Consider the following 18,206-nt stretch of genomic DNA (forward strand, 5'->3'; position numbering starts at 1 on the left):
GGGACGAGATTCGACTTTGTGCTCTTGATTGTTCATGAGAGGTAAGTATTGACGACGAGAAAAGCACAAGGTAGACCTGTAAGGAGCTGTAGAACACGATCCATGAATGAGCCATGAGCCATGAGCCATGAGCCATGAGCTGAGGAGTTGGAGTGAGAATGAGTTGGATTTGCGTGAGACGAGTGTGATGTAGGGTGTTGTAGATATCTCTTATTGAAAATAGCTCGATGTTCGGACCTGAAAGCGTATGATTGATACTGATCCTGACTGAGCATGAGAATTGAGTGATAGCGGCGATGTCACATTATGATACAATGCGATCGGTTTGGCTCTGGCTTGCATCTTTCCCCAGATTCTGTTGTTCCTCCCAGTCAGTGGATGAATTATTAATACCTAGGTACTCGTATCTAATACCCAGTACCTAGCAATGACCTAGCCATTACCTACCGGCGGATGAACTTTAACCTTAAGTCGGGAAGGTCAGAGAAGGTCAGAGTGAAGGTCGGATCAAATGGCAAATGGCAAATGGCAAATGGCAAATGGCAAATGGCAAATGGCAAATGGCAAATGAAGTAAAGACTGAAAACAGATAGGAGAGCGCAGGAAAGGGGAAGGAAGAAGCCGAACGCAATACAACACCAGGACAGTACGTGAAGAGAGATCCGAGTGCAGTCTACTTATTCCTTGTTATGTATTAATCGGTCCTGAACCTTTCTGCTTCCTTGGTTGGGCGATGCACAATTCACAGACATCAATATCGATTGACTGATTGATTGACTGGCGGACTAGACTACGTTCATTGATCCATCCATCCATACCTCCTCCGTATCTCCATACTTACACACTGCTGCATGCATTCATTCACACATACACATACACATCTACGTCTACATCTACATACACGCACACGCACACGCACACATACAACATACAACATAAACATCCTCACACTCAACACACCCTCAATATATACAAAGTACACAGCAGTACTCGACCAAAGTCCGCTGCATTGTATCCCATTCTCGAGCCATCACATCTGAGAATATCCCTCCAAATCTGCACCACAAAGGATCAACAGTCAATGGATCCCTAACGATCATACCAAGAATCCCCAATTCGTGAAAGCCAATTAGAATCAATTACAAGATACAAATCAAGGTCGTATTATATATTGTATTTGGTATGTATTTGTTGCTGCTTCTCCCCTCTCCTTCGTATTCCCTTTTCCATTCTCCATCCTGATTTTCCTCTCTTTAACTCTTCTTCGCATATAGACAACCGCCATCTTTCGGATACTTGGAATACTTGGAATACCTTCATTTCCAGTTCCATCCCATTCAAACTAAAACGATACTTCGTACATGAAAGAAACGGCTTTCCCCAGATATATCAATCAATCACCGTCGTGTTCCGCCTAAAGCCGTGGATCCCCCCATTTTCACCATACATTTTACATGGGGCATTGGATGCTAAGATACCCCGTTTCCACTTCTCATCCTGCACCTCAGAAACAACCCAACCCAACCAATCCAATCCATTCGCCATGATGACTTCGACATCGCCCGCAGCTCATGGACTCGATCCCATTCAAACCACAAATTTGTCTCCCAATACGGCTCCAGTCGAGATGGATGAACTTGACACTTCAAAAAAGTCAAAACTTGTCTCAGGAACGTCGGGTCTATTAAATGATATTTCGATCCCGGAAACATCTCCAATAACATCCGATTATCCATCCTATCCATCAGCGTCTTCTTCAATGTTACCCGCAACAACAACAACAACAACAACAAAAACAACAAATACGACGACAGAGATGGTGGACTCATCTAACCAAAATGCGTCTGTTGGGGATGATGGTTCAACATCACAAGAAGCATTGACCGCACAACCCGTTACGAACGAAGAAACCTCATCTATTGATCCTGCGCCTGCGCCGCCACCAACAATGTCAAAAAGCGAAGGTAAAGCACCTGCCATCGAATCATCCTCCGACGCTCAAGAATCGTCGACTTCGCGACCACGAATGAATTCGGAAGCTATCGGCCCCTCTCTTGAAAATACCAAAACGCCACCACCACCTACTGACGGAGGGCCTAGACTCTTGATCACCTTGCTACTTACATCTGGCGCGCGCCATCCATATAAGATCGATGAGAAATATTTGACCAAACGCTCTGTTGCGGTGCCAGGTGTTACAGAGAATGGAAAGAAGGACCCTCTTACTATCAGTGTATATACGCTCAAGGAGTTGATATTAAGGGAATGGAGAGACGAATGGGAAACAAAGCCAAGCAGCCCAAGTAGTATACGATTGATATTCTTTGGGAGGCTGTTGGATGATAAGGATCCTTTAAAAGGTACGTTCTGACGATTTACATTTTATATGTCCAAGTGCCTTGACTTGATATCTGAGGCACTTGGAATTCTTGGTTTAATATATTTATATGAAAAAGACTGGAATTTGTCAATGTTACAATACATTTAGCTAACACCCCACTCCTCATAGCATGTAAATTCAACCCCGAAACATCAAACGTGGTACACATGACTATCAGACCCCAGGATATAGTCGACGAGGAAGATGCATCAAAAGCGAAGTCCATGGGCCGAGGAAGAGGAGAGGATGGGGAAAGCACTGCTGGATGCAGATGTGTCATCCTCTGAATCCGACCATTTAAAAGTTATCACTTTCGTACCAACTACAAACTACAACTCGAATTCTGCCTATGGAAAGCATCGGAAGGGGAATCTATTTGTGTACATGACTCCAATTCATTGAACAAAGATACAACCAAGCATATACATCACAACCGAAGTCACCCAACGGAATGGGTACATTACAAGCGAGAAAATGGCGTTGCGGGTTTGATTCGATTGAAGGGTGGTTTTTTCCCCATATTTCTTTCTTTAATTGGTTTATCGAGCGTTTTTCAAATAAAAGGGTCATGGCATCATATCGGATGTGGAGCTTTGTTAATACAGGATTTGGGCGGGTGGAGGAATGAGCGAGAATGAGAGCAGGTTGTATGTCGTGTTGTTGCGTTGTGTATAATAAGATGGATGTGTGATCATATATGGATTTTAGGACATCAGGAAACTGCGCATGGAGTGAGAGATGGCGGGAGGGTGAGCAGAGGATGAAATGGCGAATTGATTGTTTTTTGATTGTTTTGATTGATAGCGAGCGATATGGTTAGGACTTGGGGGAAAGGTGAACTATTCGAAAGGGAACTTAGGAATTCATTAGGAGCAATACAGTACAGATGATGTTCTGGATAGCGAGAGCGAATGTTCATTTGCTTGACTTGATTGTGCTGGCGAGAGCTTCTGTGAGACATTGGATGATCACATTGTATGGATGTTACGAGGAAGTCATGTTATGGTGTTGTGTACCTAGTATGGCATGGTACGGCATGGTATTGTTCATTCAACGTTGTCACATTTAGATTTGGTGTTTGTGTGATATGAAGATGAAAATACAAGCAAGCAAGCAAGCAAGTAGCTCTCTTCTTTTCTCCTCTCCAGATGCCCAGCTACCATTCATGAATTTCATTCTCATTGCAAGATGAACTTATGCGTCCATCACACTCGATTGCTTGTATTAAATCCACATACACCTTTCACCCCATCGTAATTCAGAGTCAGAATAGAGAGATAGAAATCCCACATCTAATTTAGAAACCCATCTTAACCTTCCTCTCCACTTCCTCGTGGAAACCGGGTAGTGTCCTTGTCTCGTCCCCTTTGAATACATCTTCCCAGCTAATCGTCGTGTCGGATCCTCGTAGGATTTCCTCGTGGAGTCCTAGATTTGTAGATGTTAGCTTTGGACTTTTGATATCGTATTGTATTTTGAGTTCCTTTCGCAGAGGGCCTTCGATTGCGATTCTCTCGATTCTTTACTCTTCTCTACATCGCATCACATAATCCCCAGCATCAAAGAAACCCACACAAATAAAATAAACACATACCCGGACCACCACCTCCAAGCGCAAGCGGTCTCCATTCGCCCTCTCTCGTAATCTTCAATTCCATACCTCTGCGGATGGGCTCGCTCATGCCAAAAGTGCGACGCAGAGAGGCCATCTTGAGGGCTTCTTGCGTGGATTCCCATTTCTTGAGACGCGATTCGAGTGGGTGTGTGGAGTCGGGGAGGCTGGAGAGTGAGCTGCTTTGTTTTGGACCGACTCCGTGGCGGAGGGTGTCGTGGAGACCAGGGGCCGAGGGCGCACCGAGGGAGGCTTCTTGGAGGAGGGTGTGCGTGCTGGTGTGGGAGGCGGCGGGGGCGATGCGCATTGCCTGGTGAGGGGAGTGTTAGGTTGCGGTTTGGGGGAGGGAGGGGGAAAGAGAAGGTGTTGGGGATGTAGGTGTAGGTAGATAGATGGAGTTAGAGAATGGGAAACTCACCATGATGAATTATTTATCTTGTTTGTAATTTAGAGACCAAGTAGAGTGAAATGTTCGAATTGTCGATTCCGGACAGAGTCGAAGGTTTGAAATTACTCGTTGAGAGTTGTGGTTGGAAAGCTGGAATTCGGGATGTGTGTATGTATTATGATGGAGGGACGAGCTGTGTGATTGTACAGAGCTTCAGTTCAGGCTGCCCTGTGGAAGACGTGTAAGCGCGAAATGGAACGGGCCGGATTTAAGCGCCGCTAAGGTTTTGATAAGGATGCTTGGTATTTGTCTATCAGCTTTATCTACCACCAAAATAATGAGTAGCTTGCTTGGGTAACACAACTCGGAATCCTTTACTCTAGATTGATTCAATTGATGTTTTAAGTATTCGGCACTTGGATTGAATTACTATGTCAAAGTGAGGACAGGTATACTGTTTTCTGGTGATTCGATTTCTACTGAAAAATAACCTACACATACTGGCTTATAGGTAGTAAGTTCAGGTACAGGCTTAATGGTGGATCGTCAAAAGCTTTCCCCGCGTTCCGGGGTCGGCCCTCTTTCCTTTTTTACAAGTGACTCAACTCTTTTCTCCAAGATGGAAACTCCAATTGTACCAGGACGCAATGGGGAGACCGATGATATGGAATCGCAAGGCTTTGCTGCCGCTGCGTCGATATGGCACAAGCACGAGTACAAGTACAAGTACAGCTCATCCGCCAATCGTTAGGATCAACAATGGCACATTTTATCGACATCATCCAAATTCTTCTCATCATGTCCCCGGGCATGCGAATCCTGCCTTATTCGAGAAATTGAACTTTGAAATCCCTTCTTTTTCGGACCGCCAGAAACATTGGGCTATACTCGGAGCTTCATCGTCTGGCAAAACTACATTATTGCAGGTTCTAAGAGGAGGACTTTTATGCATTCCGCCAACTGCGCGATCATATCCATATCTTAGCAGCGATGCTTCCAAGCCACGAACTCCAACCAAGGCGATCAAATATGTAGGATTTGATGGGGAACAAGGACTAGGAAAACAGGCTCCGAAAAATGCATATTTGAGTGCGCGCTATGAGTCGAGGAGAGAGGATACAGATTTCAGCGTGTGGGATTATTTGCAAGGGAATACGGAACTCAACCCTTCAACGAAGATAGATGGCAATGGATTTGATCCTGAAATACTTGTTCGTGTGATAAATGACTTACGACTGGGAGAGTTATTGAACATGCCGGTATCGAATCTGAGCAATGGACAAACGAGACGATCGAGGATTGCGAGGGCTTTGTTGGAGAATCCAGAAGTTTTGCTTTTGGATGAACCGTTTATGGGCTTGGATCCTCCTACCTTGTTGACTTTGAGTCCGATGTTGCATCGATTGGCTAAGGCGAACACTCCGAGACTTGTGTTGTCGTTGAGACCGCAGGATCCTATACCGCACTGGATTACGGATCTGGTGTATTTGAAGGGGAATTGTGAAGTTGCTTTCTTGGGACCAAAGGATGATGTTTTGGGTCAATTGAGAGATCATGTTGAGAGGAGTGGGGATGGAAGTGATAGTTTGAATATTCATTTGACGCCGTCGTCTTTAAAGGAGATTGGGAGGAAGTTAACTTTGGAGGGAATTGAACAACCTAGCTTTGAGGAAAGCGTGGCTACAAGTGGCAATTCTACGGTCATCCGAGAGGATATTCAAGAAAAGACGGGTCCAATGAGCCGTGATGGTTACCCTCTGAATGATGTTAAGCCATCAGAAACAGGTGAAGCGCTCATAGAGATGGAAGGTGCCCGGGTGAAGTATGGAGATAAATCTGTTCTTGGTAACTGGACTGAAACAGTAGATGGTGTCGAAAAAGATGGTTTGTGGTGGAACGTTAAAAGAGGTGAAAGATGGGGTATTTTCGGACCCAACGGTTCTGGAAAAACAACTCTTCTATCTTTGATATGTTCTGATCACCCCCAAACATATTCTCTTCCTATTCGTCTATTTGGAAAATCTAGATTACCAGAACCTGGCAAGCCTGGAATATCGATCTTTGATCTTCAATCCAGAATTGGTCACTCCAGTCCCGAAATTCATAATCATATTCCTCGCAATTTAACTCTGAGGAAAGTTCTCGCCAATGCTTGGGCGGATACTTTTATGGGGATACCAAAATTGAATGTTAATGCAAATGAACGCATAGATTCAGCATTGCGATGGTTTGAACAAGATCTGAGATTAGGAGGAGTCACTGGTCAAAATGATGAGCATGAATCTCTATCATGGGCTGATGATGTTTTGTTTCGCGAAATGCCATTTTCATCTCAAAGAGTAGCACTCTTTCTACGGGCCATAATCAAAGCACCAGATTTAGTTATTCTAGATGAAGCATTTAGCGGTATGGATGATGGCGTTCGTGATAAATGTCTTTTATTCCTAGCCCACGGCGAAGAAAAACAATTTGCACACATTCAACACGAAAAATCTGCTAATGATGTGGAAACCACAACGAAGAATCTTCAGATTGTCGAGTCAAATGTTTCAAAGGAAGGGAAAGTGAAGGTTAAAGGATTGAGTCAGAACCAAGCACTTCTCTGCATCAGTCATGTGAGAGAAGAGATACCGGGGAGTGTGAGGGAGTGGATTTGTTTACCGGAGGCGAACACGGGGAAAGGAGCACGGTTTGGGAAGCTGGATGGGCCGATTGAGGGGAATTGGAGAAGGTGGGGGGAAATTTGGGGCTTGGGGAGTTAGTGGTTGGGAATTGAAGAGGGATGTTGGAAAAGGTTTAAATTAGAAAGGAGAGGAGAAAGGAGAGATGATGTAATAGAATCGAAGATGTGGAAATTTTCGGATGATGAGGGAGAGAGATATCGTGGGATACTAGAGATTGGTTTGTTGGTGCTGTTTGTGCTGTTTGTGTAGAGTAGGGTAGAAGGATCTTTCCATCAGACAAACAGTCAAACATTCATGATATAGGATTTGCAAATCTTCTTTTACACTCTTCTTATCTCTACCATCAGGCATTTGAGATACACTAGCCAGACACTCTCCATAACGCGGGAATCAAAGTCACATCCCTGCGAATCATTCAAGTTATTTACTGATAATAAAGCTTTCTCATTTCTGATTCCAGTCTTTAATCACACTCCATATCAAATTAAACTTCTGATCTATCCTCAATTACCAAACCCAAGCACACTCTTCACCAACCCCCCCTACAACTCACCCTTCCCCTCCAACTCCTCCACCCATCTCAACACCTCACTCGTCTCAACCCTCTTCGTCCAATCCGGATCCACAAACCTCCTCTTCACAACCCCATCTCTCCCCACCAAAAACGTCGCCGGCACCGGCACCTCCAAACTCGCATCTCCATTCCTCTTCTCCATATCATGACCAAAGGTCTCGAATACCGAGCGCATCTCCTCAGGCTGCTGGAATAAAATCCCTAATTCCCGCGCGAGTGCGTTTCCGACATCGGAGAGAACTTCGAATTCGAGGCTGTGTTTCTCGACGGTGTTGAGAGAGGTGTCGGGCAGTTCCGGGCTGATGGCTACGAGTTTTATGTTGTGCGCGGTGAAGAGGGGGAGGTGCTGCTGCAGGCTGTGTAGGGCGAGGTTGCAGAAGGGACACCAGGAGCCGCGGTAGAAGGTTATGAGGAGGGGGCTTGCGAGGAGGAGAGTGCGGATCGAGATGGGGGTGCCGACTGCGTTGGGGAGGGTGGTGAGCGGGAAGGGACGGCCGGGTTGGAGCGCGAGCGAGGGCGAAAAGGTTTGTTGGAATTGTGTGTTGGTTTTGTTGATGGTGTTTTTGAGGGCCGTGGGCGCGTTGGCTTCGAATTGCGTGGTTATGGAGGAGAGTTGCGAGGCGAGTGACATGGTTGTGGAGGGACTGGGGGACTGGGGGACTGTGGGGTTGGTGGGCTTGGGGGTTTGGGGGTTTGTGTATGTGTTTCTGTTTAGGGATGTGATGTGGTTGGTGTAATGTTTTGTGCTGCTACCGATCTTTCAACAAAGTGATATTGGAGAACGTCTCTAGAAACAAGTATTGGAGATGAGATGAGATGAGATGAGATAAATGCAAAGATTCTTGTCTATATTTTCATTCATCTCTTCAACACGGATAGGATATCATATCTTTTATAACCCTCACCGTCACATCATATGCACACTCATCATTGGGCATAGATAAACAACTTCTCTCAATTTGTGCTTCTAGTCGAGCAGTGAGAGGAAGTCGCCTACCGGATTGATCGATCGGTTATCCAACCGGAGTTATGTGTATACGAAACTTTTTGGTATTAATGCGAGGAGAAGCTGACAGATCTTGTATTATTAATGCATACAAGGGGGGAAGGGAGAACTGAAATATCTGGATTTGTCGATTGTGATTCCAAACGCGGGATTGATTGGTGGGTGGGTAGGTGGGGAATCTTACGTGTGTGTAAGCACATCGTTGCATTTTGGGGAAATGGTGTTGATGGTTTGTGGTTTATTCGTTGTTTGTCGTGGATTACGCACCGGAGTGTTATGGGATTCTAGGTCATGGGTAGATATTGTATTGTGTGCTTGCTGACGGCTAGAGATCCGGAGATAAAGTAAGCCGGAGATATGTGTCTCCTTGCATCCTTGGGATGAATAATGACTCATTGGATTATGGTACCTAGGAATGCATGAGACCTTTGTCGTAACTGATGGAAGGAAAAGAACGAGTCTTGTTGGAAGTATTTCTAATCGAAAATAAACATTTTGGACTTGAGGTCTAGTCATCATGTCCCAATTTTGTGATACTCAAGACTAGACATGCTTTGTCAAAATCTATATGCAAATTGAACAACAATTTCACCCCTGAACCATAAAGAGAATCATTCTTAATAAATCTCCTGGTTATGTAAATCCACCTCTTAACATCATCCATCATACATGCCTACCACATCCCACGTATTGCCATCCAAGTATCAAGGTCAGTAGGCCATTGTTGATGCATTCTCAACCACGGATTATTCTGTCCGCGCAAATAGTTCCAGCCATATTTATAATTCTCTCCCGTCCGATGTGCACTTTGCCAAAAACTATCGTATTCTTGTCGGAATCTCTGCATCATTCGTCAGCCACTGATAACTCTATGCACAAGAGGAGACATGCGTTAGGACCGCTGTGATTCCAATCTTTGAATTTGGAAGGATCAATTCGTCGACCCCGATGATATGTCTTGTAAATTTTGTTATATTCATCCAGAGTTAAACGTGGATATTCCCATGCATGATTTCCGATTCCATAACCGTTCCAATCTTGAGCTTGTTCCCATTCAACATATTTCCGTGTATGTGGATCATATCTTTTGAAATCTCTCGAGAATGCTCCGGTCACTTCTTGTTTATGTTTATGTTCATCGTGGTATGAATCCCTGATGGAGAGTCAGCTAGATCGAATATAATGTCTTTGCCACAAAAATTACCAATTTTGCCATCGATCGGGACTAATTCTGCTTCCTTGTTTCCCGACGAAGATATCTGGTCCCTTATTCGTCACAACGTTATTGAGTCTTCCCAGAAATCCTCGATGACCACGACCTTTGGGACCATCTTTGGGCCAAATGAATTGTAGATTCTTCTTCTTTTCTGGCATGGTGGAATTAAGAAGTGATTTCTGATCTATAAACCAACTAGATGAATGTAAGAAAAGTATGGACAAGACATCAAAGACCATCATCGCATAATGACTACATATACAGGTTGCTAGACATGGGTTTGACTTGGTTGGACTGAACACTCTCGAAGCTTGCTCGTTGAACTGTTGTCAAATTTATAAGGCTCACTTGACCAGTATAACAGAGCATAGCAAATTGAATAGTTTGTGAGGGTTTACCAGCAATTGGAATCATAGCCTCTATTTTCCCCGCCCTAGAAAGGAGTCACATTTGGTCATGTTCATGACAGCAATGTCTGCACAGTTCATTGCTTGTTCTGCAAACACTATATATATAGAAAGGCAATCTTAGAAGGTGGAGAGAACTGGTCGTAGTTTCACAAGGATTGAGATGGACAAAGCGAACAGCAGATCTAGTAGTTTCATGAATAGACAAGCAGCAAACTTCTGCTATGCCATCTTGTCATACCTTTCACTAGAGAGTATGAGTAATATCTGCATGCTGTCTTGTACCACTTGGTACAGTAAATCAAAATGCAAAAGTTTGAACTATTTCAAAATATCATGGTAATTTTGTTGACAGTCAACGTCAGAGAATAAAAATTATTGAGTGAGACTCAAGATGTTGAGGTCAATCGAAGCACGTGAGAAACAAACGGGCTGGCAAATTTGTGGAGCAGAACGCGGTTGGGGTCGGGGTCGGCAACACATCGCGTCTACCATTACAAAGGACAAGAAACTTTAGATGAAAGTAAACATCACAATCAACAACCTGTTTCTTATGAGATTCTCCTTGGATTCTAATCGATCTAGCTCAACCACTCCCAAAGACTTTAGATGGAGAAATAGGGGACCAAATACTTGGAGAACAAATCGACTCAAGCTTTATATCAATACACCGGGAATTGGGGAGTTCAGGGATCCTGCTGCGCGTCAAATCTCAAACCATCTGCGATATTCACCCCTTGAGGAGGGAAGAGCTTGCCATTAAAGCTAGTTAATACCTGGCGTTCTTGATTCCGAAGTGCTGCCAATATTACAAGGCGAATTGAGCAATTAGAAAACCACTTTTCTCAGCGATTACCCACCGTTTGACAACGCATCGAAGTCGCGAAACGAAATATCAGCTTGGGTTCATTGGCGTTAGTTAAGGGGATTTGATTGAGTTATTTGCATTTCTACAAGGCTAGAGTGAGGTTCTGAGGCTTAAGATCGATCAGTATTCCAGCATTCACCACGAGGACCTGGATTTGATCACATACAACAATTAGCCGACATAGACCGATCCCCCCTCGTCTACATGGTGTGCGCTCTATTCGAAATGACCTGAACTGGAAGTGAAGCCTAGGCACACCGTCTTGATCGCATATTCAACTAGCGCAAGGTACGAGTTCAATAGCAGAATCTCGAGACTCGGAGCGCAATCAACTCAGACTCGAATTCGTTGGGAAGTGAGGAGGAGACGGAGAGGAACAGAGCAGTATTAGTCTGTTTATCTTGCCGCAACAATGCCAACAATCAATGTCTTACCAACCTCTGCTGCTGAATTGCAGGAAATCGCAGACATCCTTGCGAAATCAAGGAAGGTTGTAGTTGTGACAGGAGCTGGAATCAGTACGAATGTCGGAATACCTGTATGTGGATTGGAACCTGAATTACCCTTTGGACTCCTGCTAACCCAGCAAATAGGACTTTCGTTCCGAACATGGACTCTATTCCATGATACAAGCCCAATATGATGCTGCACTGGAGAATCCGCCTTGGGAAATTAATGATTATGATATTGATGATCGACCGAAGAAGAAAAGACGTGTCACGGAGCGCTATTATTATGAACTTGTGACGGCTGATGGTGTAAGGGTAGAGCTGCCACCGGAAGAATCATCTGAATTGCCCTCTCAGCAACCCTCCGAGCAGTCCTCCGAGCAGTCTTCTCAGCAGTGTTCTCAATCGCCGTCAAAAGAACCTTCAGCGCAACCAGAAACACCTGCTCTAGCTCCATCGAGAAGGAGTTCTCGTAGGCATATCCCTTTGGTACGGGATAATCTCAAAAATGAATCCCAGCGATCGAGCCTGGTGACGGCGACTATAGATTCTAATGCCTCGTCCACAAACGATAATTCAATAAATAAATCAGCAATATTACCCCCGAAGCGTCAAACTCGAAATGCTTCTTCGGTGCAGGATAATCCTATCAAAGAATCTCCGAAACCAAGTTCGCAGGGTCAACCTGCTCATAATCTGCATGATTCTCTCTCGCAGGCTACTCCTATCAGCAAATCACACATGTTGCCCCCGAAAAGGCAAGCTTCCAGGTCTCGAACCTCTCTTCTAGCACAAGATGGTATCAAGATTGAATCGCCGAAACCAAACATCAAGGGCAAGTCTTCCAAACTTCGGGCCATTCGCGCCTGTGATAGATGTCGAGTTCGAAAGATAAAGTGTGGTGATATTCGACCAAGCTGTGAACCATGTGCCAAATCCAAAGTTGAATGTATTACCACTGAGAACCCCAGTCGACGAGTGTCTCAAATCGAAGATACTAAATTACATGGAGAGCTAAATCCTTCAATGGAGATGGAGCTCGATTCGGAAGGGTCCAATACTGAAGAAAATGCTTCACAACAATTGCTTCAAGAATCGAGTGAATATTCATCTCAATATTCATCGGAAAATTCTCGGTTGCCCCAAGACTTGGAGTCAATTGACAATAATAAACAAAAACGAACTCGACGTTCACTCCGAATAAGCTCTCCCTTACCTATAGCAAAAGAAGAAAGCTCCAACGCAACAAGAATTTCTTCCGATTCTTCCTTATCAAATTCGCTGCGACGTGAGAGTAGTCTTCGGTCAACAATTCAAGCCTCAACCACCAACCAGGAATCTATTCATTCACAATCACGAACACTTCAAAGGTCCTCATCACTTATACCTTCTGTCGCCAGTTCAATTATTGAAAGCAAGACTTCACGACAATCAATGAGATCGCGAGCTGATAGTTTACCTCCACCACTGACAGAACAATCCTCTTCACTTCCCAGAAAAACCTCTCGAAGAAACACACCTGCACTTGAACTTTCCAACAGCAAGCTCTCTTCAACCACAAATACTGAAAGTGTATCTACAACTAGCAGCGCCACGCCTTCAGTTTCATCGAGTGATTGTAGCAGCAACAACAATAACAACAACAACAGCAAACGAAATTTGTTGAGTGAAGTCAGTTCTGTCACAACTGCTTCCGAATTTGAAGAACCTCCTTCACAATCGTCTCAATCATCTTCACGTACATTACCAAATCTCAAAGGAAAGGATCTATTTGACTCAGTCATTTGGTCCGACCCTTTCTCAACTTCCATATTTTACATGTTCATTTCCAATTTTCGTCGCAGGATTTATAACGATGTCAAGTCTACCACCACCACCCACCAATTTATCCGCTCTCTCAGAGACAACGGTCGCCTCGTCCGGAATTACACACAAAATATCGATTGCCTCGAAGAACGCGAAGGACTCACTACGGATCTCGAACTTGGCGCGGGTGATCGCACGCGTTTTCAAACCAAAATCCAAGGGAAATCACTCACAGCTGGAACAGATGAACGAGGAGGAAAAGAAACCCCTCCTGCAACTGGAGTAGAGTGCGTTTTGCTACACGGGTCACTTCGTAAATTGCGATGTGGTGTATGCTCGAAGCTTACTAGTTGGGATGAGGAAGATAGGGAGACTACTACAATGGCTGGATCTGCTCCCGATTGTCCTTCTTGTATTTCCAGCTCTATATCACGTCAAGACAAAGGTCGCAGAGGCTTGGCTGTGGGGAGATTAAGGCCTGATATCGTTCTTTATGGAGAAGAACATCCGCACGCAAATTTGGTGGGACCATTAATCATTCACGATTTAAAACTAGGTCCAGATGTTCTTCTTATTCTTGGTACTAGTTTGAGAGTTCACGGGCTCAAGATTATGGTCAAAGAATTCGCACAAGCTGTACATGCTAGAGGAGGAAGCGTCATTTTCGTTAATCAAACAAAGCCACCCGAGAGTCAATGGGGTGACGTGATTGATTATTGGGTAGAATGGGACTGTGACGCATGGGTGCTAGATTTGAAAAAGAGACGAAGTGATATCTGGCAGCCATACACAAACGTCACACAAAACGCTTCCAGCAAGGACCCAGCCCCTCCCAAACAGCGTAATCCATCTGATAAAATACCACCATACCGTCCACAGTGCAAGAGAGACGACAAGACCAATGCAGTCCATTTCACGTTTAAGATCCTTGACGACCTTCGAAAACTCAAGGATGCCGAAGGAAATGGATCGGCACGGCCGATGTACTGGGTACCTTTTGATCGTAGGCCTTTCAGAGCTTCCACTGGACAAATACCAGAAAACAAACCGATTAAGAAGTCTCGATCGTCAGTACTACCCATTAGAAAAGGTCGGAAATCTCTCCCAGCTTCATCGTCTATCAAAGTTCCCACAGCTTCCACAAGTAGCAAATCCCACAGACGGAAGACTATCCCTGACAGCACACCTGCGAAAACGCGTCCAACTGAACCACATCGCAGTGGTGCTTGGCTAGAGGATTCTCTCTTGAAAATCGTCCGCAGACTTACCAACAACACGCTCTCCGAAGACCTTCTAGAAGACTTGCGCGGCAGAGTACCATTTGAACAACTTGCTGAAAATGTACCAGGGAACAGCATTGGATACAAGAGATCTTTTTCAGATGTTGGCATAGATGGAGCGTTGGAAGGAGTTGGTCTGCCAAATATGCGTGGACTGTTAGATTCTAGTATTAGTATAAAAGGAATGAGCTTGAGTAGTTTGCCTCCAACTGGATCTCCAGAATCTGGAAGGAAAGATTTGAGGAAAGGAAAGGGAAAGATGATTGATATAGGGGAGAGGGAGAGGGCTAGTTCGCTGCTTGGACCAGCTTTGGAAAAGGATCAGAATACCATTGTGGTGCAGTCGAGACAAGTACAGGCGATAAAACATTCCTATGGAACGAGAAGTAAGCGGAACAGTATGGAGATCGGTTCTGAGGACATAGGAGTGAGTGGGAGTGGCAGTGGTAATGCTGGAGACACAATTGTCGTTCTTAATAGAGATAGAATGAGTATTGGAGCTGTTTGTAATGATAGATGAATAGTCGACGGTTGAATTACTGGAATTGCTGGAACTGTACACACTGGACTGGACTGAAAGGGAATTGATGGATTTACTGGATTAGCTAGGCATTAGCTAGGGTGGAGAATATATAGACTGTTTTTTGCTTGGCCAATGGATGGAATGGTGGAGAATATGATACCATGAATTGAGCACTCTTTGCAAGAATCATATGAGATGAGATTGGAGTCATATATACATGCGTATTCTATATTCATGATGGTAGTTCAGCATTTCATCCAGGTGGTAGGATATAATCCTCATGCAAATCGACAATATGGAAGATGAGAAATGTTGCTCTTAGATTCGTGGAACGAGGGGATATCACTTGATTCCTTGTGGTAGATGGCATTTACTCATCTGCAAATCATCAGATATGACAATTCACACATTCCTTACTGACATGAATTTGGTGCAGTACTAATCGGACAAGGTTAGTATTAAACTTCAACGAGTCAATCTTTTGTTACTTTTATATCGAGAGCGCCGCATCCTCATATCCCAATCAGACTGGGTGCCAGTCACGTTCAGATTTCAGGTGCACGAATCATAAAGTGACTTCTGGTATTCTTTTTTTGCCTATTTCTTGTATAGATCATAATGATCACAACAGGATTAACACAACAACATGTACTGAGCTCCACTCCTCTCGCGCCAAAATCGTAAAATAGTAAACTCCAACCTCAAACTTCTCTCTCTGTATTCATAACTCACAACTCCTTTCTTCCTTGATATTCCTCTACAGAACCAGATATTCTCTTACAGAACCCTCGTTCAACTCATCCCCCCATTAGCACTCTCGAAAGCTTTCCTCCTTTTCATTCCAGAAGCGCTTCTCATCCTCCTCCAAATCTCCCTCTTAAACCCTTCAACCCAATATCCCGTCCTTCCAAGCGCATCTCCATTTTCCTTTACCCTTCTCAATAAGAATTGTAAGCACTGCTGCGTGGATCCCCACACCATGCATTTATACGCTTTTGGTTTCAAGGCTTGCGCTAGTCTTGATTTCTCTTCTGATTTCTCAAGATTTTTGGGAGTTGGCGATGCGCTGTTCGATTCCTGGGATTCTTTGCGGCGGAGTTGGAGCAGGCTGCAACTTATCTCATCGGCCATTCCTTGGAGCTGTCCAAATGCTAATTCAATCGTGGGGTTTCCGGCTAGGATCCGTGAGCTTTGAAGGGTATAGGCTTTCTTGATACTTTCTTCGTTGTGCGTGGCGAGGAATAATTCTGCGCGCGGATATGTATTTTCTTTTCCTTTTTCGTTTCCCTCTGTTTTCTCTAAAATTGCAGTGTCCTTTTCGACATCCATCCCTGGATACGACAAACTTAACAAACCAGCAGCTATCCCGTTATACGCCTCATGAGTTTCTTCAATACTTCCCCATATCAACTCCCGCTTCTCGGTAGCGATATATGCACCCCTCACCAATTTTATCCCCAGCACCCAATCTTCCTTTTGCGCGAGTTGTAAACATCTTAGGATGTTGGAAGGTGTGGATTTTAAATACGCTTGCATGGTTGTGTATAGTAATGCTTGGGATCCGGTATTATAGATACGCATGAGATCAATGGTCCATGATTCGATAGTGGGTTGTAAGTCTTGTTGTTCTGCATCGAGCCAGAGACGCGCGGATTGGGAGGCGGCAGTGCGGAGGAGTAGATGCATGGATTGTAGCAGGAGGGGTGGTGGGGGGAGTGCATTTTGAAGAGCGTGGAGAACGAGGGGGCCTGCGCCGGAAAATCTACAGGTGGGGTGGTTTAGTGGATTGGTTTTTGAGAATTGGGAAATGTTGATGTTGATATTGATGTTCAAGAGAGGAAAGGCAAACCTACTTGAGCGATAGAAAATCTCCGGGTTGTAGCAAAGAAAGCGTGTTCATGAGTCCATCTCTCCATTCTCTAATGGCTCTCTCCCCTTCCTCTTTACTCACCCCTAGTACATCTCCTCCGCCCACTTCTCCCCCAGAAACATTGACTTCCCTTGCATATCCCAATATCACCCCGCTGAACCCCAATCCCTTCATTTCTTTCACTCGAGCTCTCACTTGAGTAGCATTTTCCCCGGCGATGAAATGATCATAGATGAATTTCCGGACGATCATATGCAACACTGGATTTCTATCGGGATTCAAGATTGTAGAGTTGGAATTTGCGAGTTTGTTGAGGAGGGGAAGGAAGAACGTGATGATTTTGGGGGAGGCAAGAATCGAAGTTATGAGGTAGGATTTGAGGAGGAGAGGGAGTGGCATTATGGAGAGGGGTGGAAGCTCGGAGGTTGGAGAAGCCCTGAAGTGAGGGGTCGGGGTGGGTGTGTGTGGAAACCCATTCTGAGTAGAGATAGTTGAGGTGATGGACGAACAGTGTCTGAGAGATGGTATATGATATCTCTTTGGTATGGGTGAGAGTAATCTAGAAGATCTTCGTAAGAACATTTCCATAAAAGCAGATAGCACACTCAAGATGAAAGGAAAGTCCAAGAGATCAAATGTCTCAAAGTAAACATTACCTGGGCCCTACATAGTATAAACCCTGTGATACATCCGGAGACCATCATCTATCAACCCGATTATCATACACAACAGTTGATTCGTGTATCAGCGGGTGCATATTGGCATGCATCCACCTCGTAATGGCACTTCGACCCCGCATATCAATGTCATGATGTTGCCTTATCAGGACGGTGGGTCCTTATCGTTTAGTTCATTGTGACATTCATGTGCATAAAGCCAAAATAGGAATCTGCGTTTGAGTGATGAATGGATTTTAAAGTACAGATCGACCTGGCGATCTTTTGGCTACTCGCTTTCCGTGATAAGGAGTACCGAGGGGGCACATGTAGACGTCTGATCCTTGACACAGTCGGGGTATCTACTGAGTAGTACAAGAAACCTGTTGGCGAACTGTCTATTGAGCCACTTGTTTGCCGATCGTTATCATTTGACTCTGAGAATATTAGTGTCACAAATTAAAAGAAAACACTCCCAGGAATGATA

At 44.5% G+C, this 18,206-nt stretch overlaps 7 protein-coding genes across 8 annotated transcripts; 3 read left to right on the plus strand and 4 right to left on the minus strand.

The window, feature by feature from the left end:
- The first annotated feature begins 652 nt into the window (after positions 1-652).
- Positions 653-3,307, plus strand: BCIN_12g00490 (hypothetical protein). Of its 2 annotated transcripts, XM_024696182.1 has the most exons (3): positions 653-1,180; positions 1,275-2,360; positions 2,510-3,307. In XM_024696182.1, exons 2-3 carry the CDS (start codon positions 1,544-1,546, stop codon positions 2,665-2,667), a joined length of 975 nt encoding a protein of 324 aa, XP_024551988.1. In that variant the 5' UTR covers positions 653-1,180; positions 1,275-1,543; the 3' UTR covers positions 2,668-3,307. The 2 variants fall into 2 exon arrangements, with proteins under 2 accessions (XP_024551988.1, XP_001557953.2); XM_001557903.2 differs by lacking the exon at positions 653-1,180 and having other exon boundaries at positions 1,185-2,360.
- A 100-nt stretch (positions 3,308-3,407) lies between these two features.
- Positions 3,408-4,629, minus strand: Bcump1. The gene is made up of 3 exons (XM_001557902.2): positions 4,411-4,629; positions 3,975-4,302; positions 3,408-3,808 (listed from the first exon to the last, which is right to left on the minus strand). The coding sequence occupies exons 1-3, from the start codon at positions 4,411-4,413 to the stop codon at positions 3,678-3,680; spliced, it is 462 nt and encodes a 153-aa protein (XP_001557952.1). The 5' UTR covers positions 4,414-4,629; the 3' UTR covers positions 3,408-3,677.
- A 347-nt stretch (positions 4,630-4,976) lies between these two features.
- BCIN_12g00510 (hypothetical protein) lies at positions 4,977-7,491 on the plus strand. Its single transcript, XM_001557900.2, has one exon. The coding sequence runs from the start codon at positions 5,028-5,030 to the stop codon at positions 7,140-7,142; it is 2,115 nt and encodes a 704-aa protein (XP_001557950.2). The 5' UTR covers positions 4,977-5,027; the 3' UTR covers positions 7,143-7,491.
- A 7-nt stretch (positions 7,492-7,498) lies between these two features.
- Bcprx2 lies at positions 7,499-8,661 on the minus strand. Its single transcript, XM_024696183.1, has one exon. It carries the CDS (start codon positions 8,267-8,269, stop codon positions 7,607-7,609), a length of 663 nt encoding a protein of 220 aa, XP_024551989.1. The 5' UTR covers positions 8,270-8,661; the 3' UTR covers positions 7,499-7,606.
- Positions 8,662-9,162: 501 nt separating this feature from the next.
- On the minus strand, positions 9,163-10,620 carry BCIN_12g00530 (hypothetical protein). Its single transcript, XM_024696184.1, has 3 exons — positions 9,849-10,620; positions 9,536-9,797; positions 9,163-9,485 (listed from the first exon to the last, which is right to left on the minus strand). Exons 1-3 carry the CDS (start codon positions 10,016-10,018, stop codon positions 9,318-9,320), a joined length of 600 nt encoding a protein of 199 aa, XP_024551990.1. The 5' UTR covers positions 10,019-10,620; the 3' UTR covers positions 9,163-9,317.
- Positions 10,621-10,724: 104 nt separating this feature from the next.
- Bchst3 lies at positions 10,725-15,602 on the plus strand. Its single transcript, XM_001557897.2, has 2 exons — positions 10,725-11,673; positions 11,729-15,602. Exons 1-2 carry the CDS (start codon positions 11,548-11,550, stop codon positions 15,188-15,190), a joined length of 3,588 nt encoding a protein of 1,195 aa, XP_001557947.1. The 5' UTR covers positions 10,725-11,547; the 3' UTR covers positions 15,191-15,602.
- Positions 15,603-15,766: 164 nt separating this feature from the next.
- Positions 15,767-17,858, minus strand: BCIN_12g00550 (hypothetical protein). The gene is made up of 2 exons (XM_024696185.1): positions 17,047-17,858; positions 15,767-16,955 (listed from the first exon to the last, which is right to left on the minus strand). The coding sequence occupies exons 1-2, from the start codon at positions 17,649-17,651 to the stop codon at positions 15,986-15,988; spliced, it is 1,575 nt and encodes a 524-aa protein (XP_024551991.1). The 5' UTR covers positions 17,652-17,858; the 3' UTR covers positions 15,767-15,985.
- Between the last annotated feature and the right edge of the window lie 348 nt (positions 17,859-18,206).

This window comes from Botrytis cinerea, chromosome 12 (genome assembly GCF_000143535.2).
Source record: "Botrytis cinerea B05.10 chromosome 12, complete sequence".
In the NCBI taxonomy this organism is placed as follows: domain Eukaryota; kingdom Fungi; phylum Ascomycota; class Leotiomycetes; order Helotiales; family Sclerotiniaceae; genus Botrytis; species Botrytis cinerea.